The 27,919-nt window shown below is 31.3% G+C and overlaps 3 protein-coding genes across 3 annotated transcripts; 1 reads left to right on the top strand and 2 right to left on the bottom strand.

Moving 5' to 3' along the window:
* Positions 1-4,818: 4,818 nt before the first annotated feature.
* LOC111634463 (patched domain-containing protein 3-like) lies at positions 4,819-8,391 on the bottom strand. Its single transcript, XM_023379234.1, has 2 exons — positions 8,173-8,391; positions 4,819-6,335 (listed from the first exon to the last, which is right to left on the bottom strand). Exons 1-2 carry the CDS (start codon positions 8,309-8,311, stop codon positions 5,041-5,043), a joined length of 1,434 nt encoding a protein of 477 aa, XP_023235002.1. The 5' UTR covers positions 8,312-8,391; the 3' UTR covers positions 4,819-5,040.
* Positions 8,392-8,589: 198 nt separating this feature from the next.
* LOC111634475 (patched domain-containing protein 1-like) lies at positions 8,590-10,631 on the bottom strand. The gene is made up of 2 exons (XM_023379249.1): positions 10,216-10,631; positions 8,590-9,076 (listed from the first exon to the last, which is right to left on the bottom strand). The coding sequence occupies exons 1-2, from the start codon at positions 10,629-10,631 to the stop codon at positions 8,590-8,592; spliced, it is 903 nt and encodes a 300-aa protein (XP_023235017.1).
* A 10,641-nt stretch (positions 10,632-21,272) lies between these two features.
* On the top strand, positions 21,273-24,625 carry LOC111634474 (patched domain-containing protein 3-like). The gene is made up of 5 exons (XM_023379248.1): positions 21,273-21,747; positions 21,830-22,165; positions 23,059-23,083; positions 23,645-24,520; positions 24,583-24,625. The coding sequence occupies exons 1-5, from the start codon at positions 21,273-21,275 to the stop codon at positions 24,623-24,625; spliced, it is 1,755 nt and encodes a 584-aa protein (XP_023235016.1).
* Positions 24,626-27,919: the final 3,294 nt, after the last annotated feature.

Raw genomic sequence — 27,919 nt, 5'->3', positions numbered from 1 at the left:
CGATTGGTCGGAAGTTCCCGTTCTAAAATCCCTTAAATTGCGGGGCGAACGAGAGACTAGAGAGAAGGGCAAGAAACTGGTACACGGTTGTCTCAGGCACTTGGGAAGCCCGCTGAGTGTAGAGAGAGTGTTCTCCTCTGTTGATCTTCTCAGGGACGGGTTAGTGCTGAGACCGGACCGACCGTGCAGTTGAGCCGACTCCACAATCTGACTGAGGTCTCTCCAAAGGTTATTAGTTCCCAGACGCCAACCTGGCACGTGAATTCACCACGCATGGTTATCCTGTACATATGATATGTTTTCTAACTTCTACTTTCTACTACTGTAAATAAACTATAAATATATTCAATTTGAGTGTGGAGGTGTGCTTTCCAACGAACCTGATTCATTACATCGAGTCGTGATACACAAGAAACCAACTCAACGAGACGGAGTTGGGAAGGAACGGCAATAAGATCTTCACTACGGGAATAAGTTCGTCAATTAAATTTACATTGAAACAAAATAAAACGCGACCGTCCTTAAAGGCTAGACAGTTGAGTTTTAATGACGGCTTGTTAAGTGCTGATCTTGTTGCTGATCGTGTTTTGCAATGGTTTGATTTGGCCACAAACAATAACTAGCAGAAGAAATAACTACATTCCCATATAAAGTCGCAATAGAAGCCAAGACTAAAGTTAAAAAATCATGAACTTGCAGATCAATTAATTTGGAGAAATCGGATTCGAAGTTCGCTAAAGAAAAGGGGCAGAACAGTTCTAAACCCTCGGAAAATGACGATGAAAATATTGCAATGAAAAATATGGAATCACTCAAGAAAAGTGGATTATCTGCTGCAGGTGTGAACCGTGGACTCATGTGGACTAAAACTGATTTTAACCAGTTCTATGATAAGATTACATTCTCGTGGACAATAAATAATGCTTTTTTTTCAGTTTTCAGTACTATTTGTTACAAAAAATTTAACTTATTCTTATCGTGTCGAGGTTGTCTCGTCCTCCCCTATATAATTTAATTCGTATGCAACTGAGATTTCAGCTTGAAAAGGAAAATGCTTTCTGCACGCAATAGCAAAGCGTTAAATTTCCAATCGTTTTCTTTTCTTTTAAATTATTTATTTTAAAAGTATTAATAATTTAAAAATATGTTTTAGAAATAAGAGTTTGATTGTTATTTATATAAAATTGAATATTTTTATTAAATAACTATATTAAAATATTATGCAAAATATATTTCATTTCTAAAGGTAATTAATTCTAGAACATTTTACTTAAAAAATATATTTTAAGACGTTTCTTTGTTTTCTGTTTGTATCCTCGTCGAGAAAACGTTGATTTTCCGAGCAAAAAGTGCTCCCTATTTGGGTGTTAAACACAAGAAAAGAAACCGAAAAGCAATGCCGATTTTGAGCCACCAACTATCAATAATCGATGGTTTATTCACTCGGCCAGTGGTAAGCTTCCTTCAAAGAGTAAACGTTAGAAAAGTACGAAAAAATATTAAATACATACCTTATATTTACTTACGCCGGAAACTCTACGTGTGTCTTCGTTAAGTAGCAAGTTCTCTAAGTAGTAAACACTACAGAATGGAAACGTTCTTCTACATTATCTCTTTATAATCTACAGAATAGAACTTCCTAATAAAAGAATTCTTGTAGCTACCTGAAATTGTACCTTTAAAGAATAAATCGTTAAATAAATTTCCTCTTTATTTAACGTTGTACCTCTGTACATATAAGAGAAATTTCAATTATGTTTTCGTCTTATAAAAGTAGTCAAACAACTCAGTAATAATTTTATATTGCTTTATTGGGAAAGTGGTTGTTTAAAAGTGGTCTTTTCCTCCTTTTTTCATACTTAATTAAACGTCTCTGATTAATTTTAATTAAACATAAGATTGCAAGGAAATTGTATTCAAATCGTTTTTCAATTTGCCGAATAAATTAAAGTATAATTAAACTATTCAACGTTTTCATTTCTGCTTACATTTAAAAATATTTCGTATTGATCAAAATATTACTCGGAACCGGGTAAGTTCAATTTTATAACCCCTCTTCAGTGGTACAAAATAAAATTCAGTTATTGAATTGACATTAAACAATAGATAACGAGTAGATAATGTTTACAAAACCAAAAAACACATTTCCCAATACCCTAAAAATCTCCACGTGTTTCTTCACCCTTATACAGTCTTATAGTCCTTTTTAATTTTAAGGTATTTGGAGTACGTTCTTCTCTTAAAAAGCATGTGGAAAATGCTTTTTAAGATGCTTTTTTAAGAGAAAAGATTCAATCTATAGTATTTTTTTTTTCGAATTGAAGAGACATTTACTTATTTAACAAATAATACAGCTACCATTAGAAAATTCAACAATTTCTTTTTAATTAATTTATTAAAATTTTAAAGAAATATTCAGAAATCAGATAATTGTTTTGCTTTCACCTTCGCATCCATTACAGATTTTACACCGTCAGGTATACTTTTAACGCAGTGGAACACACATGTATTCTATGTACTTTTATAGAATTTACGCACTAGTTATATTCAGAGAGAAATAAAAAGAAATTTTCTGATTTCGTAATGACTGAAATGGAAAGGGTTCGTTCGTTGCGGCTTAGATGATAGGCGAAGGTTAAACCGGTTCAAACAAATGTGCTTGTCCGGAGTAAACGTGTTTAGTGTGTAGCTATTACCAGATAATTATCGCTTCTATCAGCGCGTGCAGGAAGCAGATTTTGTAGACGAACGACAAATAAATTGTACATATTTTAATGATTTTTACGTAATTTATTAATTTCTGATTTTGTAAATTCAACATTTTAAAAATAAAACTCTTTTATAACTTATTCTATAAAGATTCTTTATATTTGTTGTGCAACTATCTTACAATTTAACGTTTTTAATGCTTGTCATATTTTCCATTGCAAACACAAAAAAATCGAGTCCCCTGTCGCAATTATCATTCAACATTCGATATTATAATAATATACAAAATAATAATGTACAATCCTAGATATTCTATTAAATTAGTATAATATAATTGATATATTCTTAAATATACTAAAAATACATTTTTTTTTTCTATTCTTACACTTAAATTCCTTCTGTTAAAGCGATTGATTTAGAACTTCGTTGGTAAACTATACTGTACGTTAAATTTAAACGTATGAAGTGAAGAGATACAAATTATTTTAAAAACTATTTTCTTTTAACAAGTTGGGAAATTAATGCTGGAGTAATTATATGTTTACCTGCGGAATACGGTGGATTTTCTAACGTCAAAGTATTTTATTAAAAATATTAATTACTCATGAAATATGTCGATAACAAATACATTTTTCTTCTTTTTGACTGTAATTTTTCTATTTGATGTTAAATTATCGCTGTTATGCATTACTTTCCATTTATTATAAACTGTGTAGCTTTTGTAAATTTAATTCAGTAGCTTTGTAATCCGATTTCTTTATTTCTGGACAATTATCACTCCATATTTTGCTACTCGTAAAATCTTTTTGACCAAGCCCATCGTGAGGGACGTGGCCCGACTTATTCGGAATGAACTTCTTCCTACCTCCTAATTCCGAGTCAGACCTTTCCCAGGTAAGTCTGTGATTCATAAATAATAATTTCTACATTTTCTGAGTGGCAACTTATTGGAACGTACATATTTTTAATACAGAGGTAAGAAATTGTACTGATTTTCAACATTGATACAGCTTCCGATTTGAGTTATTCCGTATTACTTGTATTTTGTCTAGTATATAATTACAGGTGTTTCTGTATATAATTATTTTATAAGTGATTTTTTGAACAATAACTATTTTATATAAATGGGAGATAACTTCGGGATCTAAATGTATTCTTAGTCGTTTCCTTATAACAAACAATTTCGCACTGAGAGATAACAACGTGTGCAGCCACCTTAGTGTTGATCAATGTATAAGTATAAATATATTGCAGATTTAGTTTCTTCCACTCAATATTATCTACAAATAAGAAGACATTTCTGTGGCGTTTCGTAGAATTTCCATTACCAAATACAATGTAAAAGCTTATGTCGAAGTTTGATGGGCAGATGTATGGCGTAATGAAAACACCGTGAAATTTTCACGGTCCTCGTCCATTACCACCCAACCATCAGCCCATTGTGGGCCTAGCAGAACTTATAATAGGTAAATTTAAATACAGTAGAGCGTCGATTTTCCGAATCAATTGGGGACTGGGGTTGTCCGGATAACTGATATTTCGGATAACTGATTTACGTACGAGAAAATAGTTTAACGTATCCGATGTCGAAATTTTTCTCCGTTGCGTGTCGCTTCGCGTTGAATTTTCGTCGATGTTAAGCCAAACAAAGACTATTGTATCGTTAAAAATTATTTTTTTTTTATTTTGTACGAACAAAATAAATATATTAAAAAATATAAAAATAATAAAAAATTATACTTCAGATGTTAATTTAGTATCAAAAACGTAAAATATTTGAGTAACCCAAGACATAGCCAAAGATTGAAGCGCCACAGCACTGGTGAAAATTTAAATTTGCCAACTGGAATTCTTTCGGATGATTGACTTTCGGAAAATCGACGCTCTACTGTAAATGTTTTGTTGATGCCAATAGGAAAGAATATCAGAAAAGATATTTAGGTTTAACACGTGAATTTGTAATGTATAATGTGAATAATAAGTCATTATATTTTATTGACATTTTCTAACCGAGGCTATCGAATAAACAGGAAGCGCCTTTATCAAAGAACCACGTTTATTTAAAAAATTTACAATAAACATTACGGCAGGATACCAAGTCAGGCCGTGTTTAGTTCTAATACATAAACAAATTGTTTTAAACAATACAATAACAATTATCCCAATAAAAAAAAATGTGAATGTATAAAGTACAAATTGAAGAATTCACACATTGTGAAGTCGTATAACGACTTTCGTATGACGAATGGTTTTCATTTCAAATTATTATCCTCGACTATTTATTATTTCATTCCTGAAGCACTTTTTTAAGTACGACGAAATAATTATTATTTATTTTAACAACTCTTCATTCGTATTCGGACGAACCGAAAACTCTTCGTTTGAAAGATGGCTCTCCTCACTTTTACACAATAATAACAGAAAACTATCCCATAATGATAGCATTATTGGAAGTATACATAACCCTTGAATTACAGAAGAAATAAAAAATATGAAACATACTTTAAATATATCTTTCAAAAATGTGTACGGAGTGAATATTAACATAGAAACGCACAAAAGTGATGAAAGACAACCTTGCACAATGGCGTGACCAGCAACATCCAAACAATCTCGCAGTTTTTCATTCGGATTCTTTCCTTTACTCTTTGCGTACGCGTACGATATATGAGCTGCATAATCCGTGCAAAATCCGGTGATCACTATTAAAAATACTGTCACTATTGGATAGAATGTAACATCCCATACGGACATATATCCTATAGTGATCACTTCAATACAAACTATTGTGAGCGCAATACAAAATGCACAAAACAAATTCGGTATCAAAATGATAAATATCAAAATCACTACGCAAGAGCTAACGGCTATTGATTGAGTTGTTGTAGAAACTGCCTCAATCAAAAAATCAAAGAAAATATATCGATAGTTGTAGCACTTTACCGGAAGATTATATTTATCTATTATATTCCAAAGATTAATAAAAACTTCATTGTCTTTCTGCAAATTATCAACCAGTTTCGTCTGAATAAAAAATCTGGAAGCTAATATTTTAGAGCCATCTTCACTGAAGACAATGTCCTTGTTGAAACGTTTGGCCCACTTGAATTTAAGAAATACTCTACGTAAAGCATCGGTGAAGTCTTCGGGTCGACTCAAATTGTATCCTCTGAGAGAAATCCAAAACTGCGGATCTTTCATGAATTTTAGATACATTCTCAGCCAGGATTCCGTGAAATTACTTCCGGCCATATGAGGAGAATTCTCCAGTTCTGTCGTTAATTTCTCTAGATTATTCTGGATGTTTGGATCGGAGTAGTCTAATGATGATGTGACAATTATTTGGATTCTATCGCGATATTGCGAATAAAATGAATTCTCATCACGGATGTATTTTACTATATTAGAATTTTCGTTAAATGCACTATCGATTCCTATAGAGAGTTGTAGGTATTTCGTAAAATAGATTCCTCCAGCGAGATACAAGAGAAAAAGAATAATAATAGCTGCTTTTACAATTGGAAACGTTAGAATTTTTCCTAAATGGTTTTTGTAACAAGTCATTGTTGTCTTGTTTTCGTTATCTTTACTCGAATAACAGCCATACTTCATAAATCCCACAAAACCTATTAGAAAAATAAATCAATAATTACATTATATTTTATATATCTATACTAATATTATAAAGAGGTAATGTTTGTATGTAAGTAAGTTTGGATGCAGCAGGTAATCTCCAAAACTACTCATTCGATTTCAAAAATTTTTTCACCAATATTTAGAATGGAACTTCAGGGTGGACATAGGCTGTATATTATTCCGTTAAACATGGGGGATGGACAGTTCTTTACGGTAAGCCTTATGGGAAAGGCTTACCGTAAAGAACTCTGCTTCTATTTATACTATTTTAGATACGGATTTTTTGCATTTTTGATTGCATTTTAATAGGGTACGTCAACAGAATGTACACTAAGAAGGGATTTTTCGATATTCCCCTGGGGGGAGAGGGACAGGATTAAGGCTTACTTTGAAGAACTTCGCTTCTATTATACTATTTTAGATGCGATTTTTTGCATTTTTGATAGCATTTTAATAGAGTACGTCAAGAGAATGTACACTAAGAAAAAATTTTTCGAAATTTCCCCCACGGGGGAAGTGTTATACATTTATAATAGATACATTTTGAGCAACAACAAGGCGTGGCGGGGTCTGCTAGTTTTTTAATAACTTTGAAAGTTCCATTAGTATCATAGTTCTTAAATTCTTCTTAAGAATTACGTTTATAAAAATTACAAAGTGGAATTTAGTGACAATCCCATTACTGTATATGAAAACTACATTTTTTGATCTCAGATTAAAAATTGAAGTCTGACAACCTGATGAAGTAACGGGATTATGTTAAATGAAACTCCTTGCTTACGGTAAAATGCTATCTGGATCTGCTGCAATTTATGAAGAATTTGTAAAATTTATGAAATATATCATGTTATTACATTTTATCAGTTAAAAAGTAATAAACTGTAGAGTAATATCATTACAACGAGACGAAAACTAAAGACTAAAATGAATGTTGCTAGACTGTTTGACGTAATATTCATTATTTATTAATTATGAATAATTTATGCATTTATAAATTTAATTATAATGGAACTATTCTTTCGTAACGGACATAATTTTTATTACAATAAACTGAAATTTTCATTATAACTGTATTTGTTAAACTAAAACATATTTACATTCAGCTGAATTGAAAATTGGTGGGATATTCGAGATATATTCGTTATACCGACATTTTACTGTATGTACTGTAGTACGTTGTATGTATGTTGTATGTATGTTGGGTAAAGAGTTCAATACAGTTCGACGTATGCGCACCAAATTGCAGTTGAATATTTTTTGCATTCTAACAAAAATGCATTGGGGATTTTTCAACCCAAACAACGTTGTTTTTCACTTTCTCCCAACTCAACCTCATCAATTACCATCACATCATAAACTCGAGCAATAATTCGCACATACTAGTGTAAAACATAAAATCACAATTATTAATAATTATTTTCATTTCAGAAGTTTGAAACAAACAATGTTTTTCTCTGTATTCATTAGAATATTAAAAGATAAAATAACATTTGTTTTTTAGATTTCACAAAATGCATTCGTTGGACCTAAATATCATAAACTTACTAATTTTTTAAACTCGACTATTACTTTAGAAATGGAGGTATCACAATAATACCGGCTCTTTAGTAATTTCACTAAATAATACAACAATAAAAACGCCAACATTGACAGAAGAGTTAAAAAATTATGTAATATTCCTACATTTATTTAACCCGCATTCGAATACACTGGTCAAGAAAATTAGGATAAATCGGGATTGTAAAAGAAAATTATAACAGTGAACATTCTATAGTAGAAGTTAACTAATTATTTTATGATTAGCTCAATGCTTATTTATTATCTTACCTGATGGTCTTTCGTTCAAATTAACATGAACGAAGAGTATTGCATGCAATTTTTTGGCTTCTCGATAACCATCCAGTGCAAGAAGTCCGCCGAAGAATGTAACCTGGTAGATGTAATCTATGAAAATACTTAAAGCCATGTAACTTCCAATTATACGCAGAATTCTGAACGGGGTAGTTAATGCAATTAACGAACACGCAACGTTAGTCAAAGACGTTATGGTAATCGATACGGTAGCCTGGGAGTACGTTTCACTCATTCTTTTTTCAACTGAATCTTTGGGATTAGTTTTTCTCCAAGCAGCTAGCAGAACAAATGAGTCATCCAGTCCGATACCTCAAAAATATATTCAAGCAATTGAGAGTTTTGATTTATATTGTATAATGTATTTAAAATTTTCAAAGTGTATTTTATATACTAACCTGCAACTATAAACGGAATAATCGTATTGCCTCCGGAGTATTTCATGCCGCAGAGGAGCAACAGACCAGAAGCAGTTACCACAGCAAACGTGGACGAAATACAACCGGAAATACCAATCAGCGGTTTACTTGTCACCCAGTCCTTCGTCAGACAAGTTACACTTGCAAATGTTATCATAGATGTTCCACCAATAATAATATGCCATACGATATTTTCAAATATATTATCAACTTCGCTGTCGATACTAATACTATTCAGTAATGATACGTGGATATGGTTGAAGGAATTTTGAGAAACTATTTTAAAAATTTCTTTTTTCCATTTTTTCGCAATTTCCTGTTTGCTGGAATTATGGTAGTCGACAAAATAGAATAAACGAACTGCATGAAAATCTGTTATAAAACAGTTTTCGTCAGTTGAAACTCCTCCTAAGTCAATAGCATCCATGTTAATATGCGACGAATTCATCTCCAGCGGATACCTGTTAAAAAGAAATAGAGACATTGAGTCAGTTAATCCATGCAAAAAACATACATTTGCTACATTAAATTTAATTAACCTTTAATACATTTATATTTAATACATTACACTTTCTACAAATACATATTAAATAATTTTATTGATGCAAGAAAAGATCATAGAGTCACAAAGATTTACCACGACTTATTTGTGAAACAACACGTTTGTTGTATTGAATAGCGTGGTGTTTTAGTGTTTAATTCATAGCTACAACGGCAATACTATTACAGAAATATTACAAATTATAATAGACGTTATAATTTAAATAAGTTATACTACATGCTCAGAAATTAGGTTCCAATTAGGTAAAACACAACCGAACTATCTTTCAATTGATGGTTATTCCGTAAAGCCTCAGTGAGCCATCCGATGTTTCTCGTGTTTAACTATGAGATATTTAGGCATCACATTGAACACATTTATGATTTTCCCTACAAATAGGCGTAGACGAAAAATTTGCAAAAATTCTACACCCAATTCTAATACGAAGAATCTTGTTTCATCGAATGTCTTCGTACTAACTGCATTAGAGCGTCACTAGCGGTTTCTTTTATCTTTACAGGCATATTTTATCTGTCTCCCTCATCGCTCGAGTGATTTATCACTCTATAAACATTCGCCTGTCAACCATTTTCCTCGTTTACGAATTGGACAGCTGAGATGTGAGATTTTATGTTATTGCTAGATATTTAATTGTTTGCGTTTGGATAAAGTTAAAAATGTTCTTAAGCAAAAACAGACTTGTTTTATATTTTTGTGATCTTATTTCGTGTAAATATAATATCCTTTAATTGTTATATGTGTTGGGTGAAACAAATCAAGGTTTTCGTATGCGCCAATGGACTTGCCCCACTTTCAAAATCATAGGCTCAAACATCGATTCCAATCTGCGGTAGTCATTCAGAATTCAAATAGCGTTGCATAAATATATAATTAAACTGAAATATTAAAATAATAATACAACAAAATATAAAAAATTATAATACTTACTTAATTTTCATCGTTTTTCTTCTGAAATCTTCAAATTTCGTTTTTAAAGACAATAGGCCTATATTATTTTGGTAGCACTCTTCTTTCGATCGCATACAAACATCGGAATACGTTATATTTTGTCTATTCCATTTTATTTTTGCATTAAGAATCTTTTCGTTCAGCATTTGCAATTCATCAAATACGTATTCACGAATCATTGTTCCTCCATCTTTAGGTGTGACTATAATAATATTTAAACCGTTAAGTCTTGTCATTCGTGTAAAATCAAAGTCTGTAGCATTTTCCGGAAATAACTTCTCAATATCTGATCTGGCTTTCAACGTTCTTCCGTGTGGTGGAACAAATAAATATTCAGTATCTTTAATAACTTGCAGCCTAAGTAAACCGAAAGCTGCGAGTGTAGTGAATAGAAACGGAATTATCACAAAATACAATGGATGACGTCCAATCAGCCGTCCGAGGTGACGAAAACTCGAAGATAAATATCGATTAACTGCGTAAAATTTCTCTTTATCACACTGCATGATTAATGATGTTGGTTTGAAAAGTTACTGTCAATTTTTATACTTTATCTGAAATCAGATATGCATTAATAATATATCAGTCGAAATATGTTCACTTTTGACCTGGATCCTGAAACGCTCAAAAACGATTTTAAAAAGCTAATTGACTGCAATTAACTTTTATATATACGAAAATTATTATTAATCTGTGGCCAATTAAACTTACAAATTTATTGCAAATTAAAAAATGAAAACAACTAAATCAGAATAAAATATTTAGATTAAAAAGTTTATTCTAAATTAAAAGTAAAGAATTCAATGTAAAAGTAGGCCTATATATATAACTAGCATATGAACACGGCATTGTCGAGCAAAAAGTAACAACAACAACAATAAAGATTATTAGATTATTTCGTACTTCTAACCGTTCTATTATATTTTATTATAGTATTTGATTTATATTTACCAAGGTTAATTTAGGTAAAGGTTTATCACACCGAGTGTCCAATCTAACACATTTTAAAAATTCTTTAAATTGTACACAGTAGAAAAATAAATAGTTCTTAAAAGCGTAGATTGATCACTCGGTGTGATAAACCCTTACGTGAGATAACCTTTGTATTTATATAAATCAAATACACTGATATAACAAACATTTAAAACGAAAACTATAAAAAGTGTATGATTAGTTTAGCTTACCATTGTCATATTTATCGGATGACACGAAGATTTTATAGGTCAAGTAGACATCAATTGAAAATGTTAACTCTAACGAACTGTACTATTTGCAGCCAAATATCAAACGGTAATCGGCTAACCTATCAAATTTCGTAAAAAAAAAAATGGAACCAATATTTAAATTTAGCATTATGGAAAACCACTTAAATCATATTTTATACTAAACGGTAACTTCGTATTGTGTAATTTTTCTATCCGAATTGGGCCATTATACCGCCGATCCGATAGAAAAAAGAGCTGTTGAGGAAACAGGTTAAAGTAATTCGACGAAAAGTAGTAATTCACTTCCTCCCTGAAGAGAGGACAGTCGACGACTACTACTTAATACTGGTCTACTATTAATATTTGAAAAGTGATTCGTGTTAGACAGGCTGTGATCTCCTAGCGTGTCACCGAAGTTGCTAACCTTGACGTCTGAAAGATTTCATATAAGATTTGTTTAAATAAAAAACAACTTTGTAACAATGAGAGAATGATTGCTTTTATGTGATAAAAAAAGTGTTTAAGTTTTGGCAACAGATTGTATAAACTACGTGTATAGCGTGTTATCGTAAATTTGCTTTTATATAAAGATTATTGGGCAGCAATTTGAATAAACTGTAGATTTATATATAGCGACTGTCGTCCTCTCTCTTTCTGACTGCCTGTCCATCCTAAATTGCAAAAAATCTGTTACATAGGTGAACGTAGAGAGCGTGACTGGAAAGCGTAAAGGAAAGTGGAGGTACTGATTTTTAGCAGAATTCACGTCACTACGATTCAAATAGTTTTCCTGAATGCAGTTAGATAAATGACCGACAAGACTAAATTGCTAACAGGAAAAGTATATTGCACAGAAACAAAACAACATTAGTTTAGAACAATTGATAACATTGTGACGAAAAGTTGCAGCCCGGCATTGTGACGATGTCACAATAAATAATCACTCGTCACAATTTGTTTGGGTTATTTGTTTAAGGCAATTCGACACTTGAGAGATCTGCCGAATTAGGGTTATGGGAAACAGGATCCTAATTAGGTGTTAGTAACATGAAATAAACCCGGAAAACACGACGTGGGCAGCTCATTGGCCACACCCGAACCGTGACCAAGGCCATGAATGATTTCGTAAGGCCAAAATTTTTTGAAAGGAAATATTTAACTTTCACGAATTAAATTGATATTTAATAAATATTTAAATGATAGTTAATATTTTAAAGTAAACAAATAAGTAGTAACACGTGACAAAGAACACTACTCAACAACAAACAACTACACTGTTTACGTTTCACCAAGCTCTTCGATAAGATGTAAACTCTGAATGAGTTTTTACCCTTCGTAAACAGTAGACTCCTCTGTACAGTACATACATGAAAAAAAGTCAACGGAATCATAATTGTATATTCGCCTACAAAGGTCAGTTTTTCCAATGTATTACTACACTACCTATACTCGATGCTCTGCGTCGCTCAATGCGAGCGATACAGCGACACGAAGCATCGACTTAAATCACAGCGACACAGCGACACGAAGCAATCGACTTAAAAACAGGACTACACGCTGCGCGTGTAGTCCTGTTTTTCGGTGCTCGCTATCGCTTTCCTTTTCGCGTGAAGGCACACCCACTTTTTCATCTTTTCTCGTTAAAAATAAGTTTTGTTTATTATCACTCTATAAACTTTTTCGCAACATTTACTTTTATATGAGAGGCTTCGAAATTCGAATATGTTAATGTATTAATTTTTCGTAATTAAAATAATTTACTGTACTTTAAACTCGTTAAATTTATAATTTAAGACTTTTATCAATTCTGTTGTGATTAGAATTAGAATGCAACTGGCAGAATAGCTTTGAAAGTCCATTTATTTAAAAAACTTGAATATTCAAAACAAGGTGAAAAAAATTAGTCTTTTTACACACGCAAGCTTATTTACAGATTCCGTGACAATAAAGTCATTAATGTACTACTGTATTGCAAATTATGTATCTACGATTTACCTTTACATCATAATATTGCCTAAGTTATACTACAAATACTAATTGTTAATGATACGATGATAAATCTATGGGAAAAATACGGCTTTTTAAGTCGCTTGTTAAAGTATTAATATATATTTTAAATATCGTTTTACGAAATCGCATCTACATGTATAATATTACCTAATAAAAGAGGAAAAACCCTGTAAAATTTTCTAAATTAACAGCAGAATATTAAATTTCTTTTTAAATACAGTAAGTTACATTTAAATAGATTTAGTCAAGTTTATTACAATGAAAAAAAATGTTTTCTTTTCTTTATATTTAACAATTATATAGGCCTAATAGTATTTGTATAAAACTGAGATTTCACCTTGAAATGAAAAATGTTTTCTGCACGCAATAGCAATGCGTTAAATTTTCAATCGCTTTCTTTTCTTTTAAATTATTTATTTTAAAAGTATTAATAATTTAAAAATATGTTTTATAAATGAGATTTTTATTGTTATTTACATAAAATTGAATATTTTTTATTAAATAACTATATTAAAATATTATGCAAAAAATATTTCATTTTTAAAGGTAATTAAATTATAGAATTTTTACTTACAAAATATATTTTAAGACGTTTCTTTGTTTTCTGTTTGTATCCTCGTCGAGAAAATGTTGATTTGTCGAGCAAAAAGTGCTCCCTATTTGGGTGTTAAACACACGAAACGAAGCCGAAGAGCAATGCCGATTTTGAGCCACCAACTATCAATAATCGATGGTTTATTCACTCGGGCAGTGGTAAGCTTCCTTCAAAGAGTAAACGTTAGAAAAGTTCGAAAAAATATTAAATACATACCTTATATTTACTTACGCCGGAAACTCTACGTGTGTCTTCGTTAAGCAGCAAGTTCTCTAAGTAGTAAACACTACAGAATGGAAACGTTCTTCTACATTGCCTTCTTACAATCTACACAATAGAACTTCCTAAAAGAATTTTTGTAACCACTGAAATCGTACAGTACCTTTAAAGAACAAATGGTTAAATAAATTTCCTCTTTATTTAACGTTGTCCTCTGTACATATAAACAGAAATTCGAATTGTTTTCGTCTTATAAAAGTAGTCAAACAACTCAGTAATAATTTATCTTACTTTGTTGGGAAAGTGATTGTTTAAAAGTGACCTTTTCCTCCTTTTTTTATTCCTAATTAAACGTCTTTGATTAATTTTAATTAATCATAAGATTTTAATTGTATTCAAATCGTTTTTCAATTTACTGAATAAATTAAAGTATAATTAAACTATTCAATGCTTTCATATCTGCTCACATTTAAAAATATTTCGTATTGATCAAAATATTACTCGGAACTCAAACCTGTTTGTAATTAAACATATGGGAAATTCACAACATAGAAAATAAATTTTAAAATTTAATAAGAATTTGTTTTTAATTAACTTATTAAAATTTTAAAGAAATATTTAGAAATCGGATAATTGTTTTGCCTATACCTTTGCATCCATTACAGATTTTACACCGTCAGGTATACTTTTAACGCAGTGGAACACACATGTTTTCTATATAGTTTTATAGAATTTTTTGCACTAGTTCTATTCAGAGAGAAATAAAATCAAATTTTCTGATTTCGTAATGACTGAAATGGGAAGAGTTCGTTGTTGCGGCTCAGATGCAATGTTCCCTCTAATTTTTTTTGTAGATGAGCGGAACATATACTTTTCTGAGTAAAAAAAATTTTGCTGTGCATATATATATATAATCATATATAATCTGAGCATATACATACATATATGTGCTCAGAAAATAAGATTATATATATATATAATCATTTTTTCCTATAAAAATTAAAATAAAATTTATTTTAAAACATACTTTTACACGAAATATTATCTTTTGTCACTGATTTAATGTATTTAATCAAAATATACTCAGCAGTAATCATGCTGCGGACAGAGTAAGAAATAAGTAAACAAGAATTCAAATCGGTGTGCATGCTCGCCTGCACTTAGAGGGAACATTGCTCAGATGATAGGCGAAGGGTTCTGCGTCCGAGGTGGCTGATGAGTCACACAGAACAGCACAACTTTTCCGCGACCCTTTTTTTCAGGACACGACGGTTTCGACTTTGAATTTTCGGTCTATATAGTTTATTTTCCATCAATGTTTCTGATTGACTTACATCCCCTACGTAAACTTTTCCCTTCTTCGAATTTTTAACCCAGATCGCCTATCGAACGTTCGTATCAGAGTTCTATTTGCCCGGGCCAACATTTCCTCTGATCCGTTTATTTTGACTACTGCAGTTTTTTCCCCTTCTCTCTCTTACATAACCATCTTGACCTTTAGTCCGATTTGACAATAGCGTTTTCGCCTTTAATTAATTAACTTTAGTTAAATTTTAGTTTTGACTCTTTCTGGAACCTCATACAATACATATACGCATACATCATTCGTGATTTATAAAAACCATAAATGAGGTGCGCGGAAAAGGTATATTTTCCCCCTTTGGGTACTGAAAGATTCTTTATTCAGGTACTGTACATTATGAGTTAGACCTGAATAAAGCCCATAATACAGCGGATAGGTACTGTACAAGTACATTTAGAACGGATTGCCCCTGAAAACATTTGGGATGCTTTCCCAGTATTAGGTCTCTCCACTTTCGAAAGGGAGTAAAGCGTCTGAGTTTTACTCCCTTTTTTGTCTTTCTATTAGTTAATTTTTCGTAAAAATTTTTACGTGAGGAAACTTGCTAGCGGATTAATGCTTTGAGTGCAAATATTTTTCGAATGGAACAAAAATAAAATTATTATTGAGTTGTTTTACTACTTTTTTTCCTAAGCCATAAGCAACTTGAAATTCTATTCATATGTACAGTACAGGTACAGTATAAAATCTAACGTTGAAGTAATTTATTTATCATTTCCTTGTTCGAAGTGACTTCTACTTGGTCTAGTAAATTTGCTGTTTAACGAGGACGAATTACAGTTTGATTCGTAAGTTAATACAACTTAAGTAATTAATAATTTTTTGGTTAATTTTACTTTAATCACCGAGAGGATGGGAAGATAATGACGATTTTAATGGTATTAACACTTACAATGTTTTATAAAACTCATCCCTGCATTCAAAATTAATCTTTTTTTTCTATTTTATAATAGAAATATAACGAGTTTTTAAATAAAATAATTTCTAAGCAATTCGTTGCTTGATTTTTTAAAGCATCGGTCTTTTTTATTGAAAGAATTTCTTTATCGGAGGAAAACTATAAAATATGTTTTGTTCGTGTTTAGTTGAAGAATTTCTATTGCGATGTCTTTGAAAGTACAATAGGCTACATTATTTATATAAAATGTACAGATTTACATCATTAGGTATTAGAATTTTTAATATAATTTACGAAACATTTTTAACCCAGATCGCCTATTATCGAGCGCTCGGGCCAACATTCCCTCTGATCCGTTTGTTTTGACTACCGCAGTTTTTTTTCCCTCCTCTCTCTTACATAACCAACTTTATCATGTAAAGGTAAATCATAGATACGATTATATAGGCCTATATAATTATAAATGTAACCATGATAAAGTACACGTAATTATTTTAACTTATTTTATTAACGCAAGATATAAGGAAATAAAATATATGCTTTGCGATTACAGTCGAACCTGTCTATAAAAATCTGTTATTAAAGGAAAATTTCTTCGGTCCTTTGAGTTTTTTTTTTGCAAAAAGTAATGTAAATTAACCTGTATATAACGGAAACCTGACTACTACGGAAGAGTTGTTCGAACCTTTGGGGTTCCGTTATAGACAGGTTTGACTGTATTACACTTTTCATGGATTTGATTAAATGAAACGATAAAAAAAATACTTCGAATTACTCATTTTAAATCTTATACAATGATGCTAAATGGTATTGTGACGTAAGGACGAGATGATATTTAGTCTGATTCATTAAGAAAAACCGGTTTTTGTTGTATCAGGTCAGTCCATAAGTTCATGCGTATTTTATGACCTTGAGAAAAATCGTGTTTTGTTGTTAAAATTTTCAGTCTAATGTGATACTTTTTACACTGAAGTGTTAAATTGGATCTCATTCATATAATACTGTTCAGAATTGGGAACATTTCACTTGTTTATTTTCGTTAAAATGGAAGTAACAGACGAATATAAGAGACATGTTTTATACTTTTTATTTTTAAGTGGTGAGAATGCTACAAATGCAGCCAAAAAATTAAATACTGTTCTTAATCAAACTGTAATTAGTGTAAGGACTGCGCAGAAGTGATTTGAAAGATTTAGAAATAATGATTTTAGTGTGGAGGATAAGGCTCGTACTGGAAGACCCATTGACTTTGATGATAATGCTCTCTCTGCACTAGTTGAAGCAGAATCATCTTTAACAGTTAATGAAATTGTAGAACGTTTAAATTCATCCCATGGACCTGTTCATAGACATCTACAACAAATCGGAAAAGTTTCAAAGCTAGGAAAGTGGATATCACATGAACTGTCAATAGCTAATCCACAACAACGTGTAAACATTTGCACGTCTCTTTTATCCCGCATTACTTTAGAACCTTTTCTTGATCGGCTGGTTACTGTAGACGAAAAATGGATCCTCTATAATAATGTGACGAGAAAAAGACAATGGACAGATAGCGACAAGCAGCCAAAACCGGCTGCAAAAGGTGGGTTGCATCCAAAAAAAATTCTTTTCTCTGTTTGGTGGGATATGTCAAGTGTAATTCACTTTGAGCTGTTAGAACCTAATCAAGCAATTACAGCTCAAATGTATTGTGATCAATTAGAGCATTTAAATGAAAAATTGAAAAAAAATCAACCGTCATTAGTGAACAGAAAGCAGGTTCTCTTGCAACATGACAATGCCAGGCTACATGCTGCAAAAAATAACTGTAGAGAAACTCAAAAGCTTCAACTGGAAAATTTTACCTCATCCATCATATTCGCCAGATATTGCTCCCAGTGATTATCATCTTTTTTGCAGTGTGCAAAATTTTTTAAAATGGAAAACTTTTGAGGATGAGAAAAATGTAAAAAAGGCTATTTCTGAATATTTTGATTCAAAACCAAAATCATTTTAAAAAGACAAGATTAAAAAGCTACCATCAAGATGGCAAGAAATTGTACAAAATAATGATGAATACATTATAGATTGAAATAAAATTTATATAAAATTTTTTGTTGCTTTTTTGTAAATAAAAATACGCATGAACTTATAAACTGACCTGATAATTTCAATCTGTAATTATAATAAGGTTTTTGTAATAAATATTTCAAACAACTAAAACCCATGAAATATTTCCACAAATGACAAAGCGCACATCTCTAAATCCAGCAATAGAATACAAGTAAATAGCATCCGCTTTACTTGTAAGGAATTGCTGGATTTGACGTTTTATCACCCGTGTATTCTTCCGTTTGAACTGTCCATTAATTTACATAATATTAAATATTAAGTGTACAGAATGTGATGAAGTCCTTTTATAGATTATATATAATAGAGGGGAAATATGGGGTTTGGTCGAAAAGTGATCTTAAAATTTACGCATCATCTCTCCCTTAAATCCAATAGGCATCTCGCCCAAACCATGAGAGATGCCTATTTCTAAATTTTAGATTAAACAATTATTCGAAAAGTAATGAAACAGAAAACGTTAAGCACAGCCACCATTAAAGTGACTAGTGACGTGTTCTATGGAGTAATATTTGAATAAAGCCTATAGGCATTTCTGCCAACTTGGCATTTCATCAGGTTTTAGATAATTTATCAAGGACAAATTTCTCAGCTCGTTGATTATCGCGTTTAATTCTGTCGAGTTTTTATGGCAATGACCTGGTACAATTACAGCTCTGAACGAGACGGTTGAAACCTTATCAGTACTGTAAACATAGGAAGAAAAATGTCCAAGAAACTATACCTCTACATGAGACAGTTAACGAGATGCAGGCCTCCTAAATCAGGTCGCGCTCTATGACGAGTTGCATCGCTAAGACTATCCCATATAAATATTTAGTCCATGCAACAATGAAGAACTTTAAAGTGTCCAATGAACTGTTCGTGAAGTATTTGATGTCATAAAGTTTTGGGGGTGTGTGGGCTTGTCCCCACGGTGCAAGCGATAGCGAGCAACGAAACAAAGAACTACACAATAGCAATACAGGACTAGGCAATATAGTAATACAGTACTGTACATTGGAACAACTGACCTTTGTAGTCACAAAATTGGTAACAATTTATATATAAACCTATATAAGTTATTTAAGTAAATTATAGTCAATTTGTTTTTCTAGTTGTTTTTAAATGTTTTCAGAATCGTCAACGAATGTGAAGTCTTGAAATACACAATCTTTCAAATACACCATTGAACAAGTAGAATTAATGCATATTTGATTATAGATATGCAATAAATATTGACAGTGACTTCTCCGACCAATATCATTAAACATGCAGTGTGACAAAGAGAAATTTTATGCAGTTAATCGATATTTATCTTCAAGTTTTCGTCACCTTGGAAGGCTGATTGGACGTCATCCATTGTATTTTGTAATAATACCGTTTGTGTTCACTGCTCTGTCCGCTTTCGGTTTGTTGAAACTACAAGTTATTAGAGATACTGAATATTTATTTGTTCCATCAAACGGAAGAACTTTAAAAGTTAAAACAGAAATTGAGAAGTTCTTTCCGGAAAATGCTACAGACTTTGATTTTACACGAATGACAACATATAAAGGAATGAACGGTATTATAGCGACGTGTAAAGATGGAGGAACAATGATGCGTGAATACGTATTTGATGAATTACAAATGCTAAACGAAAAGATTCTGGACATAAAAATACAATGGAAAGGACAAAACATAACGTATTCCGATATTTGTATGAGATCGGAAGGAGAGTGTTACCAAAATAATATATTGTCTTTAAAAACTAAATTTAAAGATATCGGAAGAAAAAAGCTAAAAATTAAGTAAGTGTTGTTTTTTTTCGTATTTTTATTATTTGTTATTGTATTAATTTTATGTTTCAATATTATTATGCATCTTATAATATGGCCTACCAGCAAAAATACAAATGTAAATTCAAAACTTATGGAATTAAATTAATGCATTTTAATGAATATTGTCGCTGGACGTGGTTAGCGTTATCGTAGAGTGAAGTAATTTATCTGAAAAGCTTAGTTGAACTATGAACTGATTGCGATTCTGAACTGCAGCTAAGAGATGAGCTGACCGTAATAATTCTGAGCTACAGTAAGTCTGCTCCGCTTACCTTTGCTAAAATGTCCAGTCATAGAACATAAATTATCTCGATTTCTCTAAACTAGTATTTAGAGTCCTAAATACCTATTACATAATTTATTTTGCCTGCACTGTTTCTTGCTTTTTTTCCTTTTTGATAATTACGTTTTTACGAAAATTTTCCTTTGAATAAATAAATCAGGGGATAATTCAGAGCATCGGATGTGATTCTAAGAAAGTTTTAAAACATGGGCGATGTTTTTGAGACGTAATATAAAAGCTTTTGTACGAATACTGGTAGATGGTCGGGGGTACAAGCCTGGTCAACGTGTTGGCAGTGAGAATTTTTTTAAAATTCTCTTCAGGTTAGTAACATCAAAATAGGATCAATTTCTCATAAAAGTCTTTCGCTTCTGGGGAGGCATTTCCCACGGCAAATCGCCCATGTGTCATGTGTCGCGTTGTCGTAACCAAATACGGTACTGTACTGTACTGTACATCAAACCAAACTTACAACGTGTAGTAAAGTAGCGTTGGGTCATTGCTAGAGAACGTGCAAATAATTTATCAATGAGAAATGTACTGTACGCAATTAGTAAATTCAATTTAGTCAAAATAATAAACTAAAAAGGACATATTTTTCAACAGGATACAACTACTTTAACAGATCCTAATTAGTCTGTTTTTTAAACCAGGTATCCGATGGAGATAAATTCATCGCACATTAATGTTGATGCTATCAATTTAGGAGGGGTTTCTACTGACGAAAACGGTTTTATAACAGATTTTCAAGCAGTTCGTTTACTCTATTTCGTCGATTACCATAATTCCATTAAACAGGAAAATTCGCATAAATGGAATGAAGAATTTCTGAAAACAGTTTCACAAAATTCCTTCGTTTACATCCGTCTATCAAAACTGAGTGGAATTAGTGTCGATAATGAAATTAATAATATATTTGTGAATATTATATGGCATATTATTATTGGTGGAGCATTTATGATAACATTTGCATGTGTAATTTGTCTGACGAAGGACTGGGTGACGAGTAAACCGCTTATTGGTGTTTCCGGATGTATCTCATCTTCGTTTGCTGTGGTAACTGCCTTTGGTCTGTTGCTCCTCTGCGGCATGAAATATACCGAAGCAAATTTGATTGTTCCTTTTATAGTTGTAGGTTGGTGTATAAAATACATTTAAAAAAAAAAAAAATAGATATGTTATTTGAGATAAATGAAAACTCTCAATATATTTTCCAGGTATCGGATTGGATGACTCATTTGTTCTGCTAGCTGCTTGGAGAAAAACTAATCCAAAAGATTCTGTTGAAAAGAGAATGAGTGAGACGTACTCCGAGGCTACCATATCGATTACCATAACGTCTTTGACTAACGTTGCTTGTTCGTTAATTGCGATAACTACTCCTTTCGGAATTCTCCAAATTGCCGGAAGTTACATGGCTTTAAGTATTTTCATAGATTACATCTATCAAGTTACATTCTTCGGCGGATGTCTTGCACTGGATGGTTATCTAGAAGCCAAGAACTTGCACGCAGTACTCTTCGTTCCTGTTAAGCTGGATGAACGACCATCAGGTAACATAATAATTAAGCATTTTTTTAATCATTAACTAATTAGTTAACTTTCGTGGGGTAAGAATGGTATCGAACATTGAAGTTTATTCCGACAATGATTTTGTTATGTTGGTCCCAATTAGGGATTGTAAATTTACCGACTTTTTCATTTACCGGTAATTCGGTAAATGAAAATTAAAATACCGGTTTACCGGTAAATTACCGGTAAATTTTTTTCCTGAAAAATAAAATTAAGGTGATAAAAAATATAAGTAATTTTGATTTCCATTTAACATTTTTTATTTCAAAGATATAGAATATAAAAAATATAAAAATTAAGTAAAAANGAAAAAGTACAACGATAGATCAAAAAATTAACTCCTTCTAAGATTTTTATATTTTTTGAATTTAGGAAACTTTGAAATAAATATTCAAATAATTTATTTACTTGTTAATTCAGGTCCTTGTAATTTATTACATAGCCTGGCCCCTGCTCCTAATTGAAGTCAGTGTTCTTCGGTCAAATGTTTTCCAATCTCTGACGTTTCTAATCAAAGTATCAACGATTAATCCTATTTAGCTTTTGGCATTATTTACGTGGTCTTCGTTGTGACCACACCACTATATTAAAAAGGCCCTTTTACATACCGGTATGGCTCACAACGAGAACCACGTAAATAATGCGAAAAGTTGAATAGGATTAATAGGAGTTCAAAAACTTTTAAAAATCAAGGCAACTTTTAATCTCTTCTGTCCTCACGACTTGAATTGTCTTCTTCATGTTTACGTTTTCCGTTTTTTTTTGTCTGGTAGATTACAAAGAAGAATTAGTCTCATATGTCTTATACATATACAAGACTTATTTCTGTCTCTATTGTAAATTTTTGTGAAACAATCTTTATTTGATATTTCAGTTGTACAAAGGATCGACGATGCTTTGTAAGTCAACATTTTGAATACTTCTACTTTCTTCATCTTATACTTTTTTTTCTTTTGCGAATCCATATCTTTGCATTAGAAAGTTTGACCACAGATTGTATTTCGTGACACATCATCTCGCTCGAAGTATTTATCTTTCAGAATATATTCTAAGACTTTTTATTGTTATTTAACCGGATTGTAACTGTTATTTTCGTTTTGTTGTTGTTTTTATAAACGTAATTATTTATTTGTAATGCAAAAATACGCTAACAACCATACATATAAGATATTTTATACTTATTTTTCTATATTTCTAATAGGTTTTCTGGGGTTTATAAAGTATGGCTGTTATTCAAGTGAAGACATTGTAGGCAAAACAACAATAACTTGTTATAAAAATCGCTTAGGAAAGATTCTGGCGTTCCCAATTGTAAAAGCAGCTATTATTATTATTTTTCTTCTGTATCTCTCTGGAGGAATTTATTTTACGAAATATCTACGGCCAACGAAGTTCAACATATAAGAGTTGTCATTAAATGCCGCATTTAATGACAACTCTTATATGTTGAACTTCTTTAGCGATGAAAATACATTCTATTCACAATATCGAGATAGAATTCAGATAATTGTTACCTCATCATTGGATTACTCCGATCCAAACATTCAGAATAATATAGAGAAATTAACGACAGAACTGGAGAATTCTCCTCATGTGGCCGGAAGTAATTTCACGGAATCGTGGCTGAGACTATATCTGAAATTCATTAAAGATCCACAGTTTTGGTTGTCTCTCAAAGGATACAATTTGAGTCGACCCGAAGACTTCACCGATGCTTTACGTAGAGTATTTCTTAAATTCAAGTGGGCCAAACGCTTTAACAAGGACATTGTCTTCAGTGACGATGGCACTAAAATATTAGCTTCCAGATTTTTTATTCAGACGAAATTGGTTGATAATTCGCTGAAAGACAATGAAGTTTTTATTAATGTGTGGACTGTAATAGATAGATATAATCTTCCGGTATATTGTTACAATAATCGATATATTTTCTTTGATTATATTCTTGAAGCAGTTCCCGTAACAACTCAATCAATAGTCATCAGTTCTTCCGTTGTAATTTTGATATTTATTATTTTCATACCAAATTTGTTTTGTGCATTTTGTATTGCGCTCACAATAGCTTGTATTGAAGTAATAACTATAGGATATATTTCTGTATGGGGTGTTCCACTTCATCCAATATTGACAGTTTTATTAATAGTGATCACAGGATTTTGTACAGATTATGCAGCTCATATATCGTACGCGTATGCAAAGAGTAAAGGAAAGAATCCGAATGAGAAACTGCGAGATTGTTTGGACGTTGCTGGTCACGCGATTGTGCAAGGTTGTCTTTCATCACTTTTGGGAGTTTCTACGTTAATAGTCGCTCCGTACGGATTTTTCAAAGATATGTTAAAAGCATTTTTCATATTCGTTACTTTTTCCATAATTCAAGGGTTGTGTATACTTCCAGTTATGCTGTCAATGTGGGACAGTTTCTTGTTATTATTATGTAAAAGTGACGAGAGGCAGCATTCAGACGAAGGGTCTTCGGGTCTTCGGAATACAAATAAAAAATTGTTAAAATAAAAAAAAAATTAACAATTTTTGTGGGAATAAAAAAAATGAATTGTATATTCCAATGAGATCAACTATATTACTTAAAAATTAGAAATCTCAGAAAAGTTAAATATTTTATGCATTACAAAGCGTTAATTTGTGAGCATTGACTTTTAAGAATACCGCATTGTTCCGTCGTGTAATTTAACCTCCGTCTACGTATTTTTAAAAATGTTTATTAATTTGTTCTGATTATTTTTATAACATTATTTGTGCTTAAATACAGATTATTGTTTACTAAAATTTTAAATACTATATTCACTTGTTTAAACGATAAATAATAGCTGATGTGATGGCCGCTGTATTTATAGATTAACGAAGGCTTTCCATATAAATTGCATGTTTAAAAGACAAACTGCAGCTTTTATCTGCGAGTTAGTTCGGAATTGAGATAAGTTCAGAGCACATTGTAAGTGGTTTTCATTTTAAATTATTATTCTTGACGATGTATTTTCGATTGTATAAGAAACTCTTTAATTTAAAACATTATACATGTATGAGTTACAGATTTTAAATTAGAAATGCTATACAGTTTGTAGAAATTAATGTATAACATTGATAATTCATGTAACTTATGATACTGCATTGTTGTGTATATTATTTTTTTATCTCTTCGATATTTTTTATTATATGAAAGAGACGTTGACTTGTTGTCTATTGGTGTCAATTGTTGAAGACACAAATGATTAAATAAATGAAATAATATTTCCGTGTTTGTTAATATAAAGGTTTATTATATAAATTCCATACAGAAGTAACAATTTCCATTGTCGGATTTATTAATTACAAATCTGTAATTTAAATAGAGTGATGAAAATTTACGATTTAGTTGTAGATACTAATATTATGATGGTATTTATGATAAAAGGTAAAGAATATTTGTAATTTAAACAAAAACACTGAATAAAAATAGTTTTAATTTAAATAATTTTACTTCTTTTTTGGTGTTTTTCCTCTTTATAAATCGTTAACAATTACTGCATTTGGTCTAATACAAATGCAAGAATAAGATTTCAAATGGATAATATTTTGAATATGTAATACTGTATTACTATTGAAAACTATAATTATAGCAGTAATGATCGTAAGATTGAGTTAATAAATTATTAGCTTTCACTTTTAGTGTAGTTTATCAACAAATAGAAAAATTACAATCAATTCTTAATGAATTAGTACTTCCTGTAAAGGAGAAAGGTGTATTATTTTATATTTGAAGAACTGACATTAAAAAATAATTAGTCAATTAGAAAAATATCCGATGCATTAGAAAAGTAACGTCATCACGCTAGATTACAGTACGTGTACACACGACGGGGTTTTTAGAACCGTTACGTATTGTGTACGTGATTCGTTAGGTCTAACTGTATTTGCCTGAGTTTTATTTATTTGTGTGAGCGATGATTATGCCTACTTGGAAAAGACAAAACATCGAAGAATCTTCAAGGAGAAGTAAACAGGTAAGACTGTCTAGACTCTAGAGATTCATAGACAGGCTAGGCTTATTTCTCACAAAGAACGCCAAGTCCCCTCTGAGCGTACAAGGAGTACTATGATTCCTTGGCTCAAAAAGCTCCGAAATATCTTTATTCGTGACACCCATTTAGACTATTAATCATCAATTAATATTGGATCTATGGATAAAGTATGTGAAATACTGCAGTGCTCTGAAATAGAAGAATGAATCACAGGGGATGTGCTGTTCTTCTCTCAATGTTAAACTGGATGTTGTTTTTACTCCCCCTGAATCTCTTGTAAATATGGTTTTCCCTTTTTTATTAGTAGTGTTGTTGTATAGTCTACTATTGTAAAATTCCATCTATTGTGTGGATCGATTATTTAAATAAATAGGCCTATACTTATGTTGAGTTTACTCAAGTTCTTATCAAGCATAATAGCATGACTTTATAGTTTTTTAAGGATTACCAATTCATGTAACTTTACGTGTTACATACAATTTAGTCAGCACTGAGTACATTTATTTTGCTAATTTTTTCTCTGATTGGCTGTGAATAACGCTAACCTTCGTAAAATAAAATTACTGTATACTTAAAAGAAAGGCTTGTCTCATTACAGTGTGTTGTCTCTTTGTTAATGGGAAGCGCCATCTATGGGGTAAAATCAGTATTAGTATCAGCTCGTTGCTTTACAGAACACAAATGTCACGCCTCCTTAAATTCCCTTTGATCGGCGACGATCTGGTAAAGGCCACTCGAGTGTTCCTGGAAGACTTGTTTCCTTTGTTTATGGTATAAAAAAATTAAACGGTGAGGTTGCGGATAATTCGAAAGGGTGTCCGTTTCTCCGAATGATTACAGGTTGACAGTTTAACGAAATAACACATTTAATAAATAAATAAAGCGGATTCCGAGATTTTTCTTCGTTCGATAATGCATCTAAGATCTGAACGATAACAATTATCTACGTACTGTACTTATTAACCGTGTTTAAAAGTAAACAAAGCCTGAGGTAAGTCACGTGATTGGACCTTCTTCAACATCCGGTAGAACGTGGAAGTTGTGTTAATAGTCAATGCGTGTGTATCAGTCACGTTTCTTTAAATAACTATATCATCTTATAAAATTATTGTTAAGATATATTATTGTTTATACATAAAACTAAATTTAATTCGACTTTCTTCTCCATTTCTTTGACGCTTTTTTTTAGAAAAGAAAGTGCAACATTCCTCTCTTATTCTTGCTTTGTTTTCTCAATACTATTCAGAAGTGTTTACAATTACTCAAAAAAACTCTTATTTATATTTAAATTAAATATTTTCTATTTTTTAAAATTTTCTACAGGGTTTTTATATGAAGATAATGCTCCATACAATATAATTTTGAAATATATTTTATACATATATCCTATTGTCTAAAGAGATCCTATGTATAGAATTTTATAAAGGGGAAAATAAAAATATTAGAGAATTGTACATTATTTACTTATTTTTCATATTTTAATTTAGGCCGCATTAGAAATTCTATTGATTTACTAGAAACCATTTAAATTACTCCTTTTGTTTTTCAAATTCATTATTAGTTTATTCCTTACACCAAAGAAATTCTCCAGAGAATATAAAAAGCTTACCAATGCGTGCATACATCTTAAATCTTGATCAATATATAGGCATAAATATATTGTAGTTTCAATTTCAATATTATTTACAAATAAGAAGATATTTCTGATGTCTTCTG

This window comes from Centruroides sculpturatus, unplaced genomic scaffold (genome assembly GCF_000671375.1).
Source record: "Centruroides sculpturatus isolate CEXI.00-Female unplaced genomic scaffold, Cexi_2.0 scaffold710, whole genome shotgun sequence".
NCBI classification, from domain to species: domain Eukaryota; kingdom Metazoa; phylum Arthropoda; class Arachnida; order Scorpiones; family Buthidae; genus Centruroides; species Centruroides sculpturatus.
This window is presented reverse-complemented; position numbering and strand designations above follow the sequence as displayed.

Coding starts and splice junctions, on each gene's coding strand:
- LOC111634463 (XM_023379234.1), bottom strand. CDS start 8,311: ATGGCTTTAAGTATTTTCATAGATTACATCTACCAGGTTACATTCTTC. Junction 6,336..8,172: donor TTTGAACGAAAGACCATCAG/GTAAGATAATAA, acceptor TTTTTCTAATAG/GTTTTGTGGGATTTATGAAG.
- LOC111634475 (XM_023379249.1), bottom strand. CDS start 10,631: ATGCAGTGTGATAAAGAGAAATTTTACGCAGTTAATCGATATTTATCT. Junction 9,077..10,215: donor TGGAATAGACAAAATATAAC/GTATTCCGATGT, acceptor TCTTTTTAACAG/GTATCCGCTGGAGATGAATT.
- LOC111634474 (XM_023379248.1), top strand. CDS start 21,273: ATGGAGATAAATTCATCGCACATTAATGTTGATGCTATCAATTTAGGA. Junction 22,166..23,058: donor GCTGGATGAACGACCATCAG/GTAACATAATAA, acceptor TTGATATTTCAG/TTGTACAAAGGATCGACGAT. Junction 24,521..24,582: donor TACGGATTTTTCAAAGATAT/GTTAAAAGCATT, acceptor GTATACTTCCAG/TTATGCTGTCAATGTGGGAC.